The sequence below is a fragment of the Oratosquilla oratoria genome, chromosome 3 (genome assembly GCF_046742065.1).
Source record: "Oratosquilla oratoria isolate Oo_2021 chromosome 3, ASM4674206v1, whole genome shotgun sequence".
Classification (NCBI taxonomy): domain Eukaryota; kingdom Metazoa; phylum Arthropoda; class Malacostraca; order Stomatopoda; family Squillidae; genus Oratosquilla; species Oratosquilla oratoria.
The window spans coordinates 37,229,919-37,246,874 of NC_134779.1; the positions used below are offsets into that span (position 1 = coordinate 37,229,919).

At 38.8% G+C, this 16,956-nt stretch overlaps 1 protein-coding gene across 1 annotated transcript in view; it reads right to left on the reverse strand.

Annotated features, from left to right (window-relative positions):
- LOC143021634 (uncharacterized) overlaps positions 1–16,956 on the reverse strand; it is a 109,149-nt gene that overhangs the window by 68,874 nt on the left and 23,319 nt on the right. The window contains exon 4 of the mRNA XM_076179247.1: positions 5,388–5,449. Within this exon, the coding sequence (XP_076035362.1) occupies positions 5,388–5,449 (62 nt within the window). The remainder of the gene's footprint in view (positions 1–5,387; positions 5,450–16,956) is intronic.

A 16,956-nucleotide genomic window follows, 5' to 3' on the forward strand; every position in this document is an offset into this window, starting at 1 on the left:
GGAAAAATATATTTGAAATTATAACTACAACATTAAGCTTTGCTTAAAATTACACATATAGCTTGTGATTCACCATGTTTTTGAACCATGTGCTGGGCTCGTCATCGACAGTTACCGCTCTACCGAAAGAGAGCCGGCCCATCCTTTGCTCAGGGGGGACAGTAACGATTTACTGTCCCTGTGGACAAGGTGCATGAAGCGTGATCGACAGCTATTACCCTCCCGGATGAGAGCTGGCTGCCCGCATCTCCCCCATATCTCTACATTTCACTTTAATAAAAACTAGATGATTCCATTTAGTTAAAGAAGGTTCTAGAATGGAGTTTAAAAACATCTTAGTCAACCTTCTTAACTTCACGAGGTTTAGTCAATTCTAATTTGGTTAACTCCATTGTTATTATAATGGAGTTTAAAAAGAAAATAGACAAGAATTGATTTACCAACACAGTGGTTAACGAATGGAATAGACTTAGTAATAATTCAGTGAGGATTGAAGATATTGTTTGTTTTTAGAGTAGATTAGATATATTTATGGATAGGGTAGTAAAGGATATGGAACTGCCTTGTGTAGGCCTTATGGTCTCTTGCAGTCTCCTTCATTCTCATCTTCTTATGTGTTACTTAACATTCTGAATAATGACAATAATCATAGCTGGCAACAGGGGTGAACAGCGACGCATAAATCAATAACAGTGAACAGCAAACATGAACGGCGAACATTGACATATAAACGAATAAAATCGTCTGACGGCAGGCAGGGAGAGGAGAGAAAGTATCACCCAGTATGGAAGAGGTTAAGGGGGATTGGATTCCAAAAGTGAGATTGGATAATTCTGAATGGGGTTAGATTTTTTCAAAAGGTTTTGATCTCTCTTAATGGGTTTGGATTCTTCTTAAAGGATTCGAATCCTCTAAAAAGAATCCATCTTGAGAAAGATCCAATCCTTTTAAAAAGTATCCAAACCCCTTAATAAAGGTTAAATAAAGGATCCAAATCCTTGATAAAGGTTAATAAAGTTAATGTAATCATGCGTGGCACCCGGAAACTAATTAACCTTAACAACTAGATCTCATACATATGGTTGGGTCTCTATTTTTATACAAATGAGCAGGTGTCACCCCCCACCCCCCACCCCGACCCCAAATCTATAAAAATTCTAATTAGTCGGGAAACAATTTAGGTCCTGATGGAACGGAAACACGGAACGATATGTCAACCAATCAATCAATCAAATGCCGTAAGAGAGCATAACATCAATCAATCAATCAATACAGTCTGGGTCATCCTTTTTTTGACTTGCAAACATCATCTTCCAGGTAGACTCCCAATCTATCCCCATACATTTGCCTGACAGAGTCGACATATGACATAAATGTGTAAACAGAATTCTCATATTGTCGACAGAAATATGACTGGTTAGAATTCGTTTGCCACAGTGGTGCTTTCAAATTTACTTGCGTGATATTTTACAAAAGTTTTACAAATTCCATCCACCTTCACAACGCCGAGAAACATTTCACCGAAAGGTGAAATACACCTTTTCAAAAACAGGATCGTCGCTGGCCGAGCGGGTTAGCGCGTCGTTACTTGCAATGAAAGTCAGGGTGATGGCGGATCGAACCCTGCCACCGGCGAAGTTGAACCATCAAATTCCACGCTATAAATTCCTCTGTAAGGGGCACCGTCCTAGCCTCCTGATAGTGGGAAGTTTGTGAATTGAAACTAAATCAAAACAAAACAATAATATAACGATAAAGTCGGCCTTCTATTAGGATCACAAAGAGCCTCTCCTTGACCTTGCTCGACAGGCAATCTTCACAGGACGTGACCCGCCGATACACCTGCTTTCCTCGCTCCACAGATCCCACACCTGCTTCTACCCTCTCCCCTACCCAGACACCTGTATCCAGGACACCTGCCCTCCTCCCTGGGGCTCCCGACACCTCAGTCATGTCGTCCTTGACTTTTTCGGTAGACGATGTTGCGTGATCCTTCTTCACCTGAATAAAATCGTTTGGGGTTGTGACGGCTTTACGGTGGTACTCTTAAAAAAAATTCTTTCCTTATATAAATCTTATATAAATCCTTAGAAGGGAAAGATTTATATAAGGAAATATTTTTTTAAGAATACCACCGCAAGAAAAAAAAATCCTTATATAAATCTTATATAAATCCTTGGATTTATATAAGATTTATATAAGGAAAGGAGAGGACAGAAGAGAGGTGAATGGAGGGGGGTTGTGTATAGATGATGCTGTGATGCATGAGGGGTAGTGGGTGAGGGATGGGGGGTGAGGAAGTATGTATGAGAAAAAAAATATTGACGCAGCCCGAAGGGATTTCTCCCCGTCTTCTCCTTTTTCTGCATGGGGGGACGGAGAAGGGGGGGTCGCCGAATTTATGAAGCGGCCTTACTGTGGATGTGCTGTGTCTTGCGACACTGCTTCTGACCAAGGGCAGTGGACAGGATGTAGGGATGACCCGTCATCCAGGAGGTGCCAAGATAAGAGGGAGGGAGGAGGGTGGAGGGGGAGTGGAATATATAGGAAATGGAATGGGTAGGAGTGGTTTCTATGCCTTTTTTTTGGGCTACCCCCCCCCCCCCCGTGTAGAGGGAAAAAGCCTTTGGTATATGTATGCATATAAGGAAATTATTTTTTTTTTTAAAGAATATCACCGTTAGTTCTTCAGGAGAAAGATCTTCCCTACACGTTAAGTAGAATCGATTGAAATATTATAATAATGATAATGATAATAATAATAATAATAATAATAATAATAATAATAACAATAATAATAATAAATGATGATAATAATAATGATGATAATAATAATAATAATAATAATAATGATAATAATAATAATGATAATAATAATAATAATAATAATAATAATGATAATAATGATGATGATAATAATGATGATGATAATAATGATGATGATAATAATGATGATGATAATAATGATGATAATAATAATGATGATAATAATAATAATGATGATAATAATAATGATGATAATAATAATGATGATAATAATAATGATGATAATAATAATGATGATAATAATAATGATGATAATAATAATGATGATAATAATAATGATGATAATAATAATGATGATAATAATAATGATGATAATAATAATGATGATAATAATAATGATGATAATAATAATGATGATAATAATAATGATGATAATAATAATGATGATGATAATAATGATGATGATAATAATGATGATGATAATAATGATGATGATAATAATGATGATGATAATAATGATGATGATAATAATGATGATGATAATAATGATGATGATAATAATGATGATAATAATAATGATGATAATAATAATGATGATAATAATAATGATGATAATAATAATGATGATAATAATAATGATGATAATAATAATGATGATAATAATAATGATGATATAATAATGATGATAATAATGATGATAATAATGATAATGATGATTTTAATAATGATGATAATAATGATGATGATGATAATGATAATGATGATGATAATAATGATGATGATAATAATAATGATGATAATAATAATGATGATAATAATAATGATGATAATAATAATGATAATGATGATGATGATAATAATAATGATAATAATAATAATGATAATAATAATAATGATAATAATAATAATGATAATAATAATAACAATAATAATAATAACAATAATAATAATAATAATAACAATAAAATAATAATAATAATAACAACAACAACAACAATGATAATAATAAAAAGAACAACAACAACAACAAATAATTCATGGGGGACACTACCGCGCCAGCGCCTTCTCGAACACACAAACAAGTTAACGTCAGACATAATAGAATATTCGAAGGACGCCACAGTTTTCTATCCAGGTCGACCGCCTTCCACAGTTGCACAAAATCGTCTCTTGTTTAACCAGAACAAAATGATCAAAGTATCTTATCGTGTTCAAGATTTGAAATCTCCTTTCTTCCCCTGGGCAATTACTCAATTTATTTTATTTATCTAATATTACTATCATCATTATTTGTGACATCCAACTCCTCCCTCCACTCTGACCTCGACCCCTCCACTGCCACTCCACATTTTAATTTTGCTGCGTTATTAGCCCTTAGAGGTTGAAGGAGGAAGTGGAGGAAGTGGAGGAAGTGGTAGACTGTGAAGCCACGCCAGTCATGGCCACTCCACTTCAGAGAACACTCCCCAAAATATTTATGAATAAATAAATAGGTAAATAATTAGATAAATAAATAAAAAGATAAATACATAAATGAAAATATAAATGAATAAATAAAAAATAATGAATAAATAAACAAATACAACAATAAGTAAATTTATAAATAGATAAATAAATGAATGAATAGATAAATGAGTGGATAGAAATAAATAGATGAATAAATAAACAATTAAATAAAAATAAATAAATAAATTATTAGAAATAGTTAGATGAATAAAGAAACATAAAAATAAAAACAATGGACATTAACCCTCCTCTCCTACTGGGTAGCATTTGTCCTTACGTTCTGGCACCCGTCGGGGGAGATGAAGAGAGGGGGAGAGGGGGGGGGATAAAGCTGGCAGTCCAGCTCTTCCCCCTTTTTCCCGGACAGATAGTCTCCCCTCTATGGTTTATCTGTCCTAATCTCTTGCGTACACTGATGGACAATTAGCCTTTCTCCCCACAACCACACCTTTTCCCGATCACTAGAATAATTCCTCCTCAATTTATAACAAAATTCCCCCACCCAGCATAGTCCCCTCAAAAGAGAACATAACCCCCCACCCCCACCATCCCTCGTGCTTGGTCCTACTCTACCCCACCTCCCACGTCCACCTCTTCCTTCTCATTTTTTCATCACATCTTTTCCCTGGGCCAATGGACCCCAGCTTAGACGCTCACGGGGCCACTGTAGGGGCCATTTAGTCCCCTTAGTGGGGCCATATTCCGAGAAACTAGTGAGAGCTAGGTGAGCGATATTCGTGTTGATGTGGTTTACGGAAACAGCAACGCATAAGGATGGGGTATACGTGAGGAAACAGGTTTTTGTGAATCACTTCATATCCTGCAGAAGGTTTTGTAATCGCTTCCTCGTGGTCAACGGTGACAGCATTGACAGCACATATCATTACACATTTTCGTTTACTCATATTTGTATTTATGTATATATTTATTCATTTATATATCTCCTCATTCGTTTATTTTGTAGTTATTAATGGACTTATCAAAAGAGACATGGGACAACAACAACAATAACAAAAACAATAATAATAGCAATAATAACAACAATAGTAATAATAATAATAGTAATAATAACAACAACAAAAACAATAAATAAATAAATAAATCATGCAACTTACCAATTCAGTTGGTGAAATGACAGATGCTACTGGGAAGGAAGGGCCTTCCAGAGCCTCCGCACCTTTGGACGAGAAAGAAAACGTGAATATAATTCTCAACTCCTGCAAAGAAAACTGAAACTCTATCGATTCTAATATTTCACGACATCACCAATACCTATCAACATTCTTTCCCGTCCTCACCTTTATAAATAATAAAATAAAATAAAAAGTATAAAATAGATAAACATAATAAACAGATAAATAAATAAGTAAATAGATGTTGCAAACCTAATTCCTTCCCTTCCCCTCATAGCTCACTTCCCATTTGTTGAAATTGCTCCCCCCCCCTCCCCCAGAAACCTAAAACCCACGGGGTAATGGAAATGTGACTCCAGCTTCCCCCCCCACTCCCCCAGGGGACATTCCTCTACAATTCCAAATCTACAGACTCCCCTCTCCCACCTCCATCTTTCATATTTATCAAAATGTCTCTCCTTGTTCCACTCATCATGACTCTAACCACCGGTTTGCATCTCTCTATCCATCCTGCTCCTCCACCTTCCTCTACCAATTCCCTCTCTTGCCACTATGCATCTGCCCTCCCCTCTTCCCTCATTTTTCTTTCCCTTATCCCTCGTCGACCCTTTCCTTACGTCCTTTTCATTCCTCCTTCGTCTCTCCCCTCTTCCCTGCTTGCTTCTTTTCCCCTCTTTCAGGCTCCCCCTTTGGTCTCCCCTCCTTCCGCTAGGTCTCCCCCTCTTCCTGTCAATCCATCATCCCGGCTTCCCCCACTCTACGGACTTTGACCAGCAACCCTTACCCCCTTTAATACTATTACCCTTTCTCTCTCTTCTCTCTCTCAGCCCCATAGTTCCCCTTCATTCTGATCCCCACCCCCTTGTCGTCGTCGTCGTCTTTTTTATCTTCTTCCCTTCTGTATTCATTTCCTTCCGCTGTTCTCTAATTCGTCATTTTCGCTCCTGCCTGCTTGCAATTTTATATTCACTCCTATTCGTCGTCTTCATCGTTTTCTTCGTCATCATCTTTGTCTTCGTTCATCGTTTTTGTCTTCTTCTTCGTCTTCCACTCCTCCTCACGAACATTTCTATTTGTTTTACTTCTTCCTTTTTTGAATCTCAATTTCTCAAAGTAAGCTGTGCACACAGATTTTGGGTCACAAGTATACACTCCTATTAAACATCCATTTCCTTTCTACACTGTGTGTGTGTGTGTGCGTATGCGTGCATGTGTGTGTGCATGACTTTTCGTGACGTTTTTCTTTTGTGTATGTATATACAGCATGCATACACAAATATATAACCTATCTCCTCTTTGTCCTGTTTTCTTCTCTTATTTTTTCACAAAGACAAACACGAAATATCTTTCTCCACGTCCTCTCGTGCAACTCCACCCAATCCAAATAAATTATATAGACCCCCCAAGGCGACATCATTCTTCAATGTCCCCCGCAAGGCCTCCTTTTTCCAGACACGTCCCTTGCTTTCCGTCTCTTTCCGAAGGTCTAGTCGATCCAACCAACGAGAAGACCTTGGGGCAATGTCGACTGATTTCATATTCTTTGCTTTCATCATCATTCCTCTCGTCCCTCTAATTATTATCGATGTTCTTTATGCTTTTATTAATCTATTTATCTATTTCTTATTCGCTGTTGACGTAACCGGAGCGAAGAGTATAAAGAATATCAATGGGGAAGGATAGAAGAACGTGACTGTGAGGTATTTTTACTCACTGCAGGACCATCGGTCTATCCTCTAGGGATCGACACAGCCTCGACATCTTGTCAGCAGAACAAGATCAATAAATCACGCCAGTGTGCTGATGCGGTTTTAGGTAAATTTGATATTCTCTCGACAACTAATGTAACTCCCCACCCCACCGAGGTCGTCCTTAACTCTTGTTCTGGTTAAAAACAGGGTATACTGTTTAGCAGCAGGTGCTGTAAAGAAGTTAACCCCAACCCCACGGGATCTCGATCGATGAAACCTACTTCAGGCCGAAGTCCGCGATGTTACAGCGTTCGTGTGGTTTGGATATCGTGGTGCTGAGTGAGCGCTCGTGGCCCCGAAGACCTCCTGAGGACCCCATCCACGGTACGATCTAGTCTTGAGGCCATCGGACAGATGTGGTCAGATCCGACAAGATAGGATCGTCTGTTTACTGGTTTTGGTTTGTCCGACCGACATACACGATCCAATCTGGTCGTATCCAACCAGATCTGTCCCGTGGGCTCAAGACTAGATCGCATCGTGGATGGAGACCTTGATTCGTGTTTGAGTCCTCGTTCCTTTATGTCTCCGTGACAGCCCTTGTCCTCGTGCTTCGAGACCACACATGCAACCACAAACAGAAAATGAAAAAAACATATCAGTGGCGAATAATGATTAACATTTCAAACGGGCTCTAGAAAAGTGACAACATCAGTCGACACAGGGGAAACAAGGAGCTTTCATCAAACACTACTCTCAACACAAACACAGGAGGTATCATGGCAAATATAACAACGAAAATGTACCATACATGTCACAGTAAAATAATAGTCTCTCATGTTCGTTTACAAGCACCATCTACTTACGAAACCTATATACGGAGTATTTAGTTGAATTGTATTCACCCTGTTAGTTATAGCAGTAGATCTTGGTATGTGAGTAAGTACCCTCATCTACTAACATCACTTAAATTGGAACTCTCCTCCGCCCCCCCACCCCCCGTCCCCACATCACCTGCATTTTTATTTTCTTCTAATTGTCTCATCTCGCGTCTTTATTTCTCGTTTCTTCTGCTAGTTTTATAATTTATTTCGTCGTAGTTGTCATCTCCCCTCCCCCTCCACCTTTCATCCCAAGCCTAGCTTCATTTTTTGTTTTCTTTCGTCTTTTTTCCCCCAATCCCTGCATCTCGACTTTCATTATTTTTTTTTTTTTTGGCGCCTCTCAGTATCTTTGTTTCATTCTTATCTTCCCCTTCTTTCGTCATTTACTTTTTTCCCCTCTTCTCCTGCTTCTTAAGTTCACCCTCTTCCGTCTCCCTCACGAAATAATTTTTCTTTCTTTGTTTCTGTTCCTTTGATTCTCACTTGTTTCTCTCCGACGCGCTACCGTCGAACTTGCAACCTCACAGCCTCACTTCCTGCAATCCATCTTTCCTCCTACTCTCTTCTCTCCCAGCTCCTCGTCGTTTTCTTCTCAATCCTATTTTCTTCTAGATCTTCACTCTTCTTCCCATTTTCTTCCTCTTTGTGGATTCTAGACTTCCGTTCCGTTATTGTACTTCACAGACTCTTCCTCCACATTTCTGGTTCTAGAAGATCTACTTCCCCCTCCTTCTCTCTGCTTCTTCCTAGATTCTAGATTGTATTTCCCTCTTACATAGACGGATAAACAATCTAGAGCAATTTCTCTCTCTTATAAAGGGGAAGATGCCATTTATGTATATAGAACGCATACATCTTCCCTCTCTTTCTTCCTCATAGACCTCTTCCCACTTTCTGCTTCTTCAGCCCGAGCTTCTAATGACCTAGTTACCGAAAGTCTTTGATCTTCGATCTCCTTGTTAGTTCAAGTCTTCCTCGGAGGAGAGATCCCCCCCCCCCGCCGTCGCCTTAGCTGCTCCAGCGTTTCTATCCTTTTCAAACCTCTCCCAGCGTGCTGGTCCCGCATGCATCATTTGTGGGTTCGAATCCCGCACTCCCCTCAGATTCCCAGTCGTGGCTGTCTTACCTACCCCCAACAGACCCCAAAGCCCATATTAGGCCAAAGGTGACGGCTTCGGCCGCAGATACTCAGCGCCTCCTGGCGTAGGCTCCTCACTGTCTTCCTTGTTCCGCTATCGTAAGTTTCTCACGTTACAAAGGATTACAAAGGCGGAGCATGCCGACAGAAGACCTTTTGGTCCATATCAAGGTCGGATGCGAAAAAAGATATAATAAATAAATAGATAAATAAACAAACGAACAAACAAAAAATATAATAATGTAAATTATAATAAATAAAATAAATGGATAGGTATAATTAAATAATGAACAGGTAAATAGTAAATAATAATAAATTGACATAACTAATAATAAATGAGAATCAAGCAAATAATAATACAGATAAATAATAATAAAACAAATAATATAAAATAAATGAGTCATCACAGCATCTTGCTTAATTAAGTGCTTATCTAAATGATTCTTAAAACTTCGAACTGAACTACATTGCACTGCCTCTACAGGAAGTTTATTCCATTCATTAACTACACGGTTGGCGAAGTTGTTTCTACCCACTTCCAAATTAAATCTATTCCTTGACAGTCTGAGACCGTTGTTTCTTGGATTCACATTCCGAGTGAAAATTTTGTCACTTTTGATGTTATCAATTCTCTTCAGAATCTTAATTAAGGACGTTAGTTTAGTGAAGGCCCCATTATTTTTCTCTTGTACATGCAAAAAAGGGATCTCCATGGAAAATACATTAACTTGCGGTCCGCGTTACTGCGTAATATATGTACACCGCTCTAAGGTAATTAAAATCGGTTACGGATTGACGGAAATGCACCACAGATTTTTCGGTAACGCAATACCTGTCCGGCGGTAACGCGCCCAGGTCTGCCACAAAAGCCTTTGTGGGCAGCAGAACTTATGTATGCTAGAAATCAAACGTGATCAACTTTCTTTTCTGAATGAAATTTCGTCTCCTATTATATTAAAAAAAATAATAATAAGAATGTGCAAGGGAAATATAGATATTTGTATCCAGTCAGTCCAACCTCCAAGAAGAGGACGACTTGTGAGAACAATGTTTACAATGCAGTCAAAAATCAACAAAACAATCCTCATCTGGTTCGATGAGTCTTGTAAATACGCTTATTTGTGTTTGGTAATTCTATAAGTTATTTTGTTTCATGAAACAATTACGTATTGAATTCGGAGACGAGCAACAAATGTCGATTATTTGTAACCTACATTTTCTGTTACAAAACATCTTGAAATTCGTCGACTTAAAACAGAAATAATACTGAAATCAGTCGACTTGAAACTGCAAATTATTTAAAATTATATTCCCAAGAATGCAGTATTTCTACAGTATAACAACTTTATAAGGAAGAACATCAAAGTATCGCTTCGTAAAAAAGAAAAAAAAAAAACGAATTAAACGTACAGAAGAGTAACGCATTTGTACGACTTTAGAAACAAAAATGTGTGGTTAGGGAAAATGGGTTCAGAATAAGATGCACCGAGCTGCAGAGAAGATCAGGTTGCATAAGAGTGAGAAATATGAACATCGTGGAGGAGGATTAGAGCGTGTTCACAGGAATATCGGGTAGCGTAAAGGGGAAAGACCAGTACCCCTTGGAGAGCCGGCAAAGAACGAAACTACACACGATCAAGAACTAGTAAATGTAGCATATACGATAATGCTGAGTTGTAGTTAATTATACTACTACGTTGAGGATTGACACGTCACATAAAGTGGTGGGCTTAGAAGAAAAGGGAGGAAAGAGTAGGAAGAAAACGAGGATGATTCACTGCGTTAGGTGGAGAAAGGTCGTCGGGTGTACCCAGTCGATATGACGTCATAATAGAAGACAGCATCTGTCTTGTCTTGTAGTTTTGGTGTCTGGGGACACGCTGCCTTAGGTATGGTTAGAAATGCATGTTAAGTTTCTGTGATATGTTGGAATGGTTGTGGTTGTGAATTAATGTAACCAGCTCGACCATACTGATTAGGTGCTACCATATTATATGCAACAATGATTATCGCATCTCTTATGTCCACCGTCACGAAGAGGGATTGGAAAGTCATAAAACCATCTGCTAATGTGTGTATATATATATATATATATATATATATATATATATATATATATATATATATATATATATACTATATGTGCGTATGATTCATACCATGGCATTTTTACTTATTTATTTTACGTACAGAATTAAAAGAATTTATTTTACACTACGAGGAATGGGCGTAATCTTATTTAATCATTTATAGCGGTTCCTCCCACAGATAATTAGTAATCTATTTCATTTAATATTATTATCAAAAGGTTTCTTACGATCATTGTTTCGCTTTGGGGACAGCGTCTCTTCAGCTGAATAAAGCGCTACCCATATTAAAAATTGCAAAAGGTTGTTTCCGCTTGCCAAAGGATACAGTAGTTATCACAATAATAATAATAAAATTAAATAAATAAAACAAATTATTTTAAAAATAAGAGAAAACACAAAAATATGTACATAAAACCTATTCTTGCTTGATATTGCTTTATATTTTCACGTTGGTAAAACTGACAATGCACACTCGTGTCAATCAAATGTTTACTCAAGTATCTCTAAAAGTTACCATTACCCAGTGATCAGTCGAACAGTTATCCCGAGTCCAGTGCTGAAGAAAGGCCTTTCGTGGCATTCCGTGACTCACACGATTGCGCCACGTCACTCCTGCAAACTTCTCTTATCTCGTCTCTTCACCTTCTAGCTGGTCTCCCTCTTCCACGCTTCCCGTATCGCGACTTCCACTCACCTGCTCCATCGGAATCTACGACGCTGTTATCATATTCACGACGGTCACAACTACCCGGGGTTAAACGGATAAAAAAAAAAAAATAAAAAAATAAAAAAAAATAAAGGTTAGCTAAGATAGAAAAAAGTTAAAATGGATAACGTTGGTGGGAGTTGAAGTAAGAAATGTAAAGGTTGAATGGGAACCAATTTGTGAAAGAAAAGGAGGATAAAGTGGTAAATTTGGAAGAAAAAAAATGGATTGGGATTGAACGAGTCGTGTGTGGAAAATAAAAATATGGGATTTAGTTAAAGGGTGGTTAGTGTGAATGTGTTAGTTTATGAGAGGTCAAGAACTCAATGGTTGGAAGAAGTAATTTACGAACTCAAATAACTCAAATGACGAAAACACGGAGGTATTAGCTTTACTGACCATCACAGGTAATTTGTAAAACAAAAGATGTATAGTAAATTGAATAATGAATGAGAGATATCAGGAGTGTAGTAGTGTAGTTTTCATGTCAGAGTTGTGTAGAGAAATGAGATTTGTGAAAAATACATGCAACAGTTCCAGTGTTCTGTGGACCTGGAGAAGGTGTATGACAAGTGCTAATAGGTAGGGAGCATGAAAGACCATGAGATGTGTGTATTAAGAAGCCGAGAAGATTTTGTGGTAATAAAGAACTTTTATGATAGATTGTATGAGTGGTAAATAACATGAAGATGTCTTGAGTTAATTGTTGATTTGAAGGGTGTGTGATGTCCTCACATCCATAGATATAGTAATGCAAGCTGAATGCACGAAAATGAGCAAGAACGGATGTAAAACAACTTGGAATATAAAGACAACACTGTTCTTGCAGACAGAGGAAAATTTCAGTTAGATAATCTGTTTCTCTGGTTATCTCTTGTACAAGACCTGCAGCCGCCAAGAACTCAGCCACGAGCCACCAGTTCACCCCACAAGTCGCTAAGTGTGTGTTGCTGCCTGGAAGGGACAAGTTTAGGTCAGGGTAGTAAAATGTGCCATCTTATTTGTGTCGGTTGCATCTGGAGTAATTGGAAACTGTTGCCAGGCTGTATTGTACCATTTTAACAATGGTTGGATGACCTGAAGGTAGATGTACTTGTGCTATTTGTGTGTGTGTATGACTGTATGTGTGTGTGTGTGTGTGTGTGTGTGTGTGTGTGTGTGTGTGTGTGTGTGTGTGTGTGTGTGTGTGTGTGTGTGATGTATGTTAAGAGTAATTGGTGAGGTGTGCATCTTTATTTATCGCATGAGGGGACAAGGAGGGAGGGTTACCTTGTAACAAAGCACCCCTGCTGTGGATGGGCCAAGTCTTGCTGCATTGTTTCAGACCAAGGCAGTGGGCTGAAGACAATGATGCCCCATCATCTATGAGGAGTTAAGATGAGAGGGAAACAATAGGTGGTGGGTGGTAGATGGAAGTGGGTGTGCCTTGACTAGTCACCTCCTTTATAATGGGACATAGGCCCCAGATATATAGATAGATGGATAGTATGGGTGTTCAGTTAGTCAAACTGTTGCCCCAGATCTCTCTTGAAGGAGGTGGTGTGTATCTTCACAGAGACCCACGTCTCCCAGGTGACCAACAACAGCCTCTTCTATTAGCCAGATATAAAGAGAGTAATCCTGGGTCCACCACAAAATACATGTGTCCAACATGCTCCAAACCTATCACCTCGAGCCAACAAAGTGCTCAGTTCAGTGCAATTCATGCAAAAACTGGGCCCACCTCACTTGCACAAGACTTGCTGACATAAAACAATACATGAACACCTGAACCTGTTCTGTTTGCCTACCCATAACTCCCAGCATACCATCCCTAACCTGCATCCTTACCCACACCCCCACCCTTCTCCCAAATCATTCCTCTTCCTACTTCTGATCCTGATCCTAACCCACCCCCCACCAGTACCCCAACCCCATACAGCAACCTACAACATGTACAGAACACACAATATCAACATCTTACAACATAACATTGAAGCAGTGTTGCCATTGTGATCTATGCCAGTTCCTACAAATGAGTGAGATTTTACTACAAAATTCCCATAAGGAAATCTGGATTTCCACATTTTTCCCACAAAAAGGAGGAATTATAATATATGCAAATAAAAGTTCATTACAACATATAATTTGCTCATAAAACATCCCATATGAGCAAATTTCTCCCACAAATTTGTAGAAAATTCCCACAAAATGGCATCAATGAATTGATGGCATAAAAAAAAAACTTCCTCAAACAAAACATGTTGCCATCATAAAAGAAACAAAATTACAATACTCCTGTAAAATATCACTATTTCATAATTTCACTACCATCAGACAGGACCAGACAGGACCAAACTGACGGTAACAGTGGTGGACTTGTTACCCCGATCCACCAATCCATCTGCTTTGTGGACACAGGTGCCACCACGGAAACCCTCCTCCCTGCCACAGACAATACCACTGAAACCCAATCAATTCAAATCCAAACAGGTAAAAAATCCACAATTACAATAGTGAACATATACATCCCCCACGGTTCCAAACAACTTTAGACCGAACCTGAACCAATTTGCCACCATCTGCAATCTTATCCTGTGTGGTGACTTCACTGCCAATTTGTCGGCCTGGTATTATATATCAAGAACCCCAACATGGACAAAGGTTTTGATTTATAAACACAACTTCACTCACTGACCATCATGAACAACACTTGTAATCACACACACATATCATCAAGTCCTTTGCAACCCCTTCTCTCCTGATATCAACCCCCCTGCCCAACCCCAACAACTTTATAGAAAGTGGTTGAAGCCCTCAGATCTGACCACCTTCAAAATCATCATCACTTGACTCACTGAACATCATGAGCAACGCCTATACAATCATAAACACATTCTCCATCCGACCAACTTCAAATCATTATCACGTGACTCACTGACCATCATGAACAACACGTATAATCACACACATATGCCCCATCAAGCCCTTTGCACCCCTTCTCTCTTGACATCATCTGTTCCCCCTGCCTAACCCCAACAACTGCATGGAAAGTGGTTGGAGCCCTCAGATCCAACCACCTTCCAATCATCATCATCTGAGTTGGCCACACACACATACAACAATTACAAGAGAACAAACTGGGAAGCTTTCACTGAAGAGACAGAACAACAATTTGGGACAGATGTAGCCACTGCTGTGCACACCTTCAATACAATCACACAAAACACAGACAAGAAATACTGTAGAGGCATCAGAAAATCAGACAACCCAAACCTGCCTAGTGTAGGCCTTATGGTCTCTTGCAGTCTCCTTCATTATTATGTTAAACCTCACACCAGAAACCCAAGGCCTCATCAGACAATATGACACACTTAAACACAATACACCAATATCTATCCCTCAGAACATAGCACAACAAATACATGTACTAAAAACCAAAATCAACAAAATACTTGGGGAAAAAAACACAAAATTGGAAAACATTTGTCAACACAATCACAAAACAAACACCAGAAAACTGTACGACATTCCAACAGAAACACAACACACACTCATACAGCAATAACCACAATAGACGATGTACCTTCAAACAGACATGCAAACCCTTGCAAATCATTTTGTACATACAAACCATCTCACCCCTCACCCTGACGACCAACGCATCATTCGACCCAGACTGCGCAGTCTTCATCGAGAGCCAGATGAAACACATAATACATAACCTCAAATAACTTCAAGTACTCATCTACCTGTAGCCCTGACAATATAAGTAACATCCACCTAAAACACCTTGGACCACATGGCACACACACACTCACCAACATTGCAAACTACAGCTATTCACACATACCCGACATCTGGAAGCACGAGAAAATCCACCATCTTCAAACCTAACAGTTCTAGCATCACACGTCTCTACATACCCTCCAATGTCATTAAGCACCTCACACTACAACTTGTCACCACCACATATCTCCCTTGTGAATCACTACAAGCCACTTTTAATTAACCTCACACAGAGATTTTGATGGCATAAATTCGGAAAAGCTCCTACATAGAACACTTCTCATAACACTAGACATTAGTTCAGTTTTCAATGTCATCTTCCGTTACAATCTCTCAAACATGCACAATAATGACAAAAGATGGCTGGTCAATTATCTGGCAGGTATAAATGCCTGTGTCAAAGAACAGAGTACCACAGGGCTCAAAGTTCTATCGTCCACACTCTTTAATCTAAATATGCATGATATAACAGCATCAGAAATACAAATCTCTTCTTACTCATACACAGACAACATAACAATTATATGCGCACAACATAACACAAAGCTGCAGAAATACTACAACCATACCTCGACACACTCAATACATGGTTCATTACAAATATTTAAAAGAGCCCCAACCAAATCTACCCCCACACTTCTCACCAATTGGACAACAGAACACAAATATCACCACACCTCTATATCAACAACACTCTAAAACCACACACACATACGCCAAGATTCTTGGCATAGCTTCCAATGCATCCATCTCATTCAAACAACACATCACAAACATACTCATACATACATATGCCAAAGGCTTTTTCCCCCTTACAAGGGAGGTGCCAAAAACAAAAGCATAAAATCCACTCCCATTCCATCATCATATACTCCACTCCCATTCTCCCTCTTATCTTGGCTACCCCTGAATGATGAGTCATCCCTGCATCTTGCCCATTGCCCTGGGTCAGAAGCAGTGTCACAAGACAGCACATCCACAGCAAGGCCGCTTCATTTAATTGCAGGAAAAAAAAAGAAGACAGGGAGAAATCCCTTTGGGCTGCATCAAATCGTTTTTCACACTTAACACCTGCTTCATTACAAATAGACTCAAAATAGCCCCAACCAAATCTACAGACACTTCTAACCAATTGGACAGCGGAACACAAATAATACCACACCTCTGTATCAACAACTCTTACCACATACACCCAAGATTCTTGATGTAACATCCAATACATCCATGTCAATCAAACAACACATCACAAACACAAGGGCTACCTAACATACTTA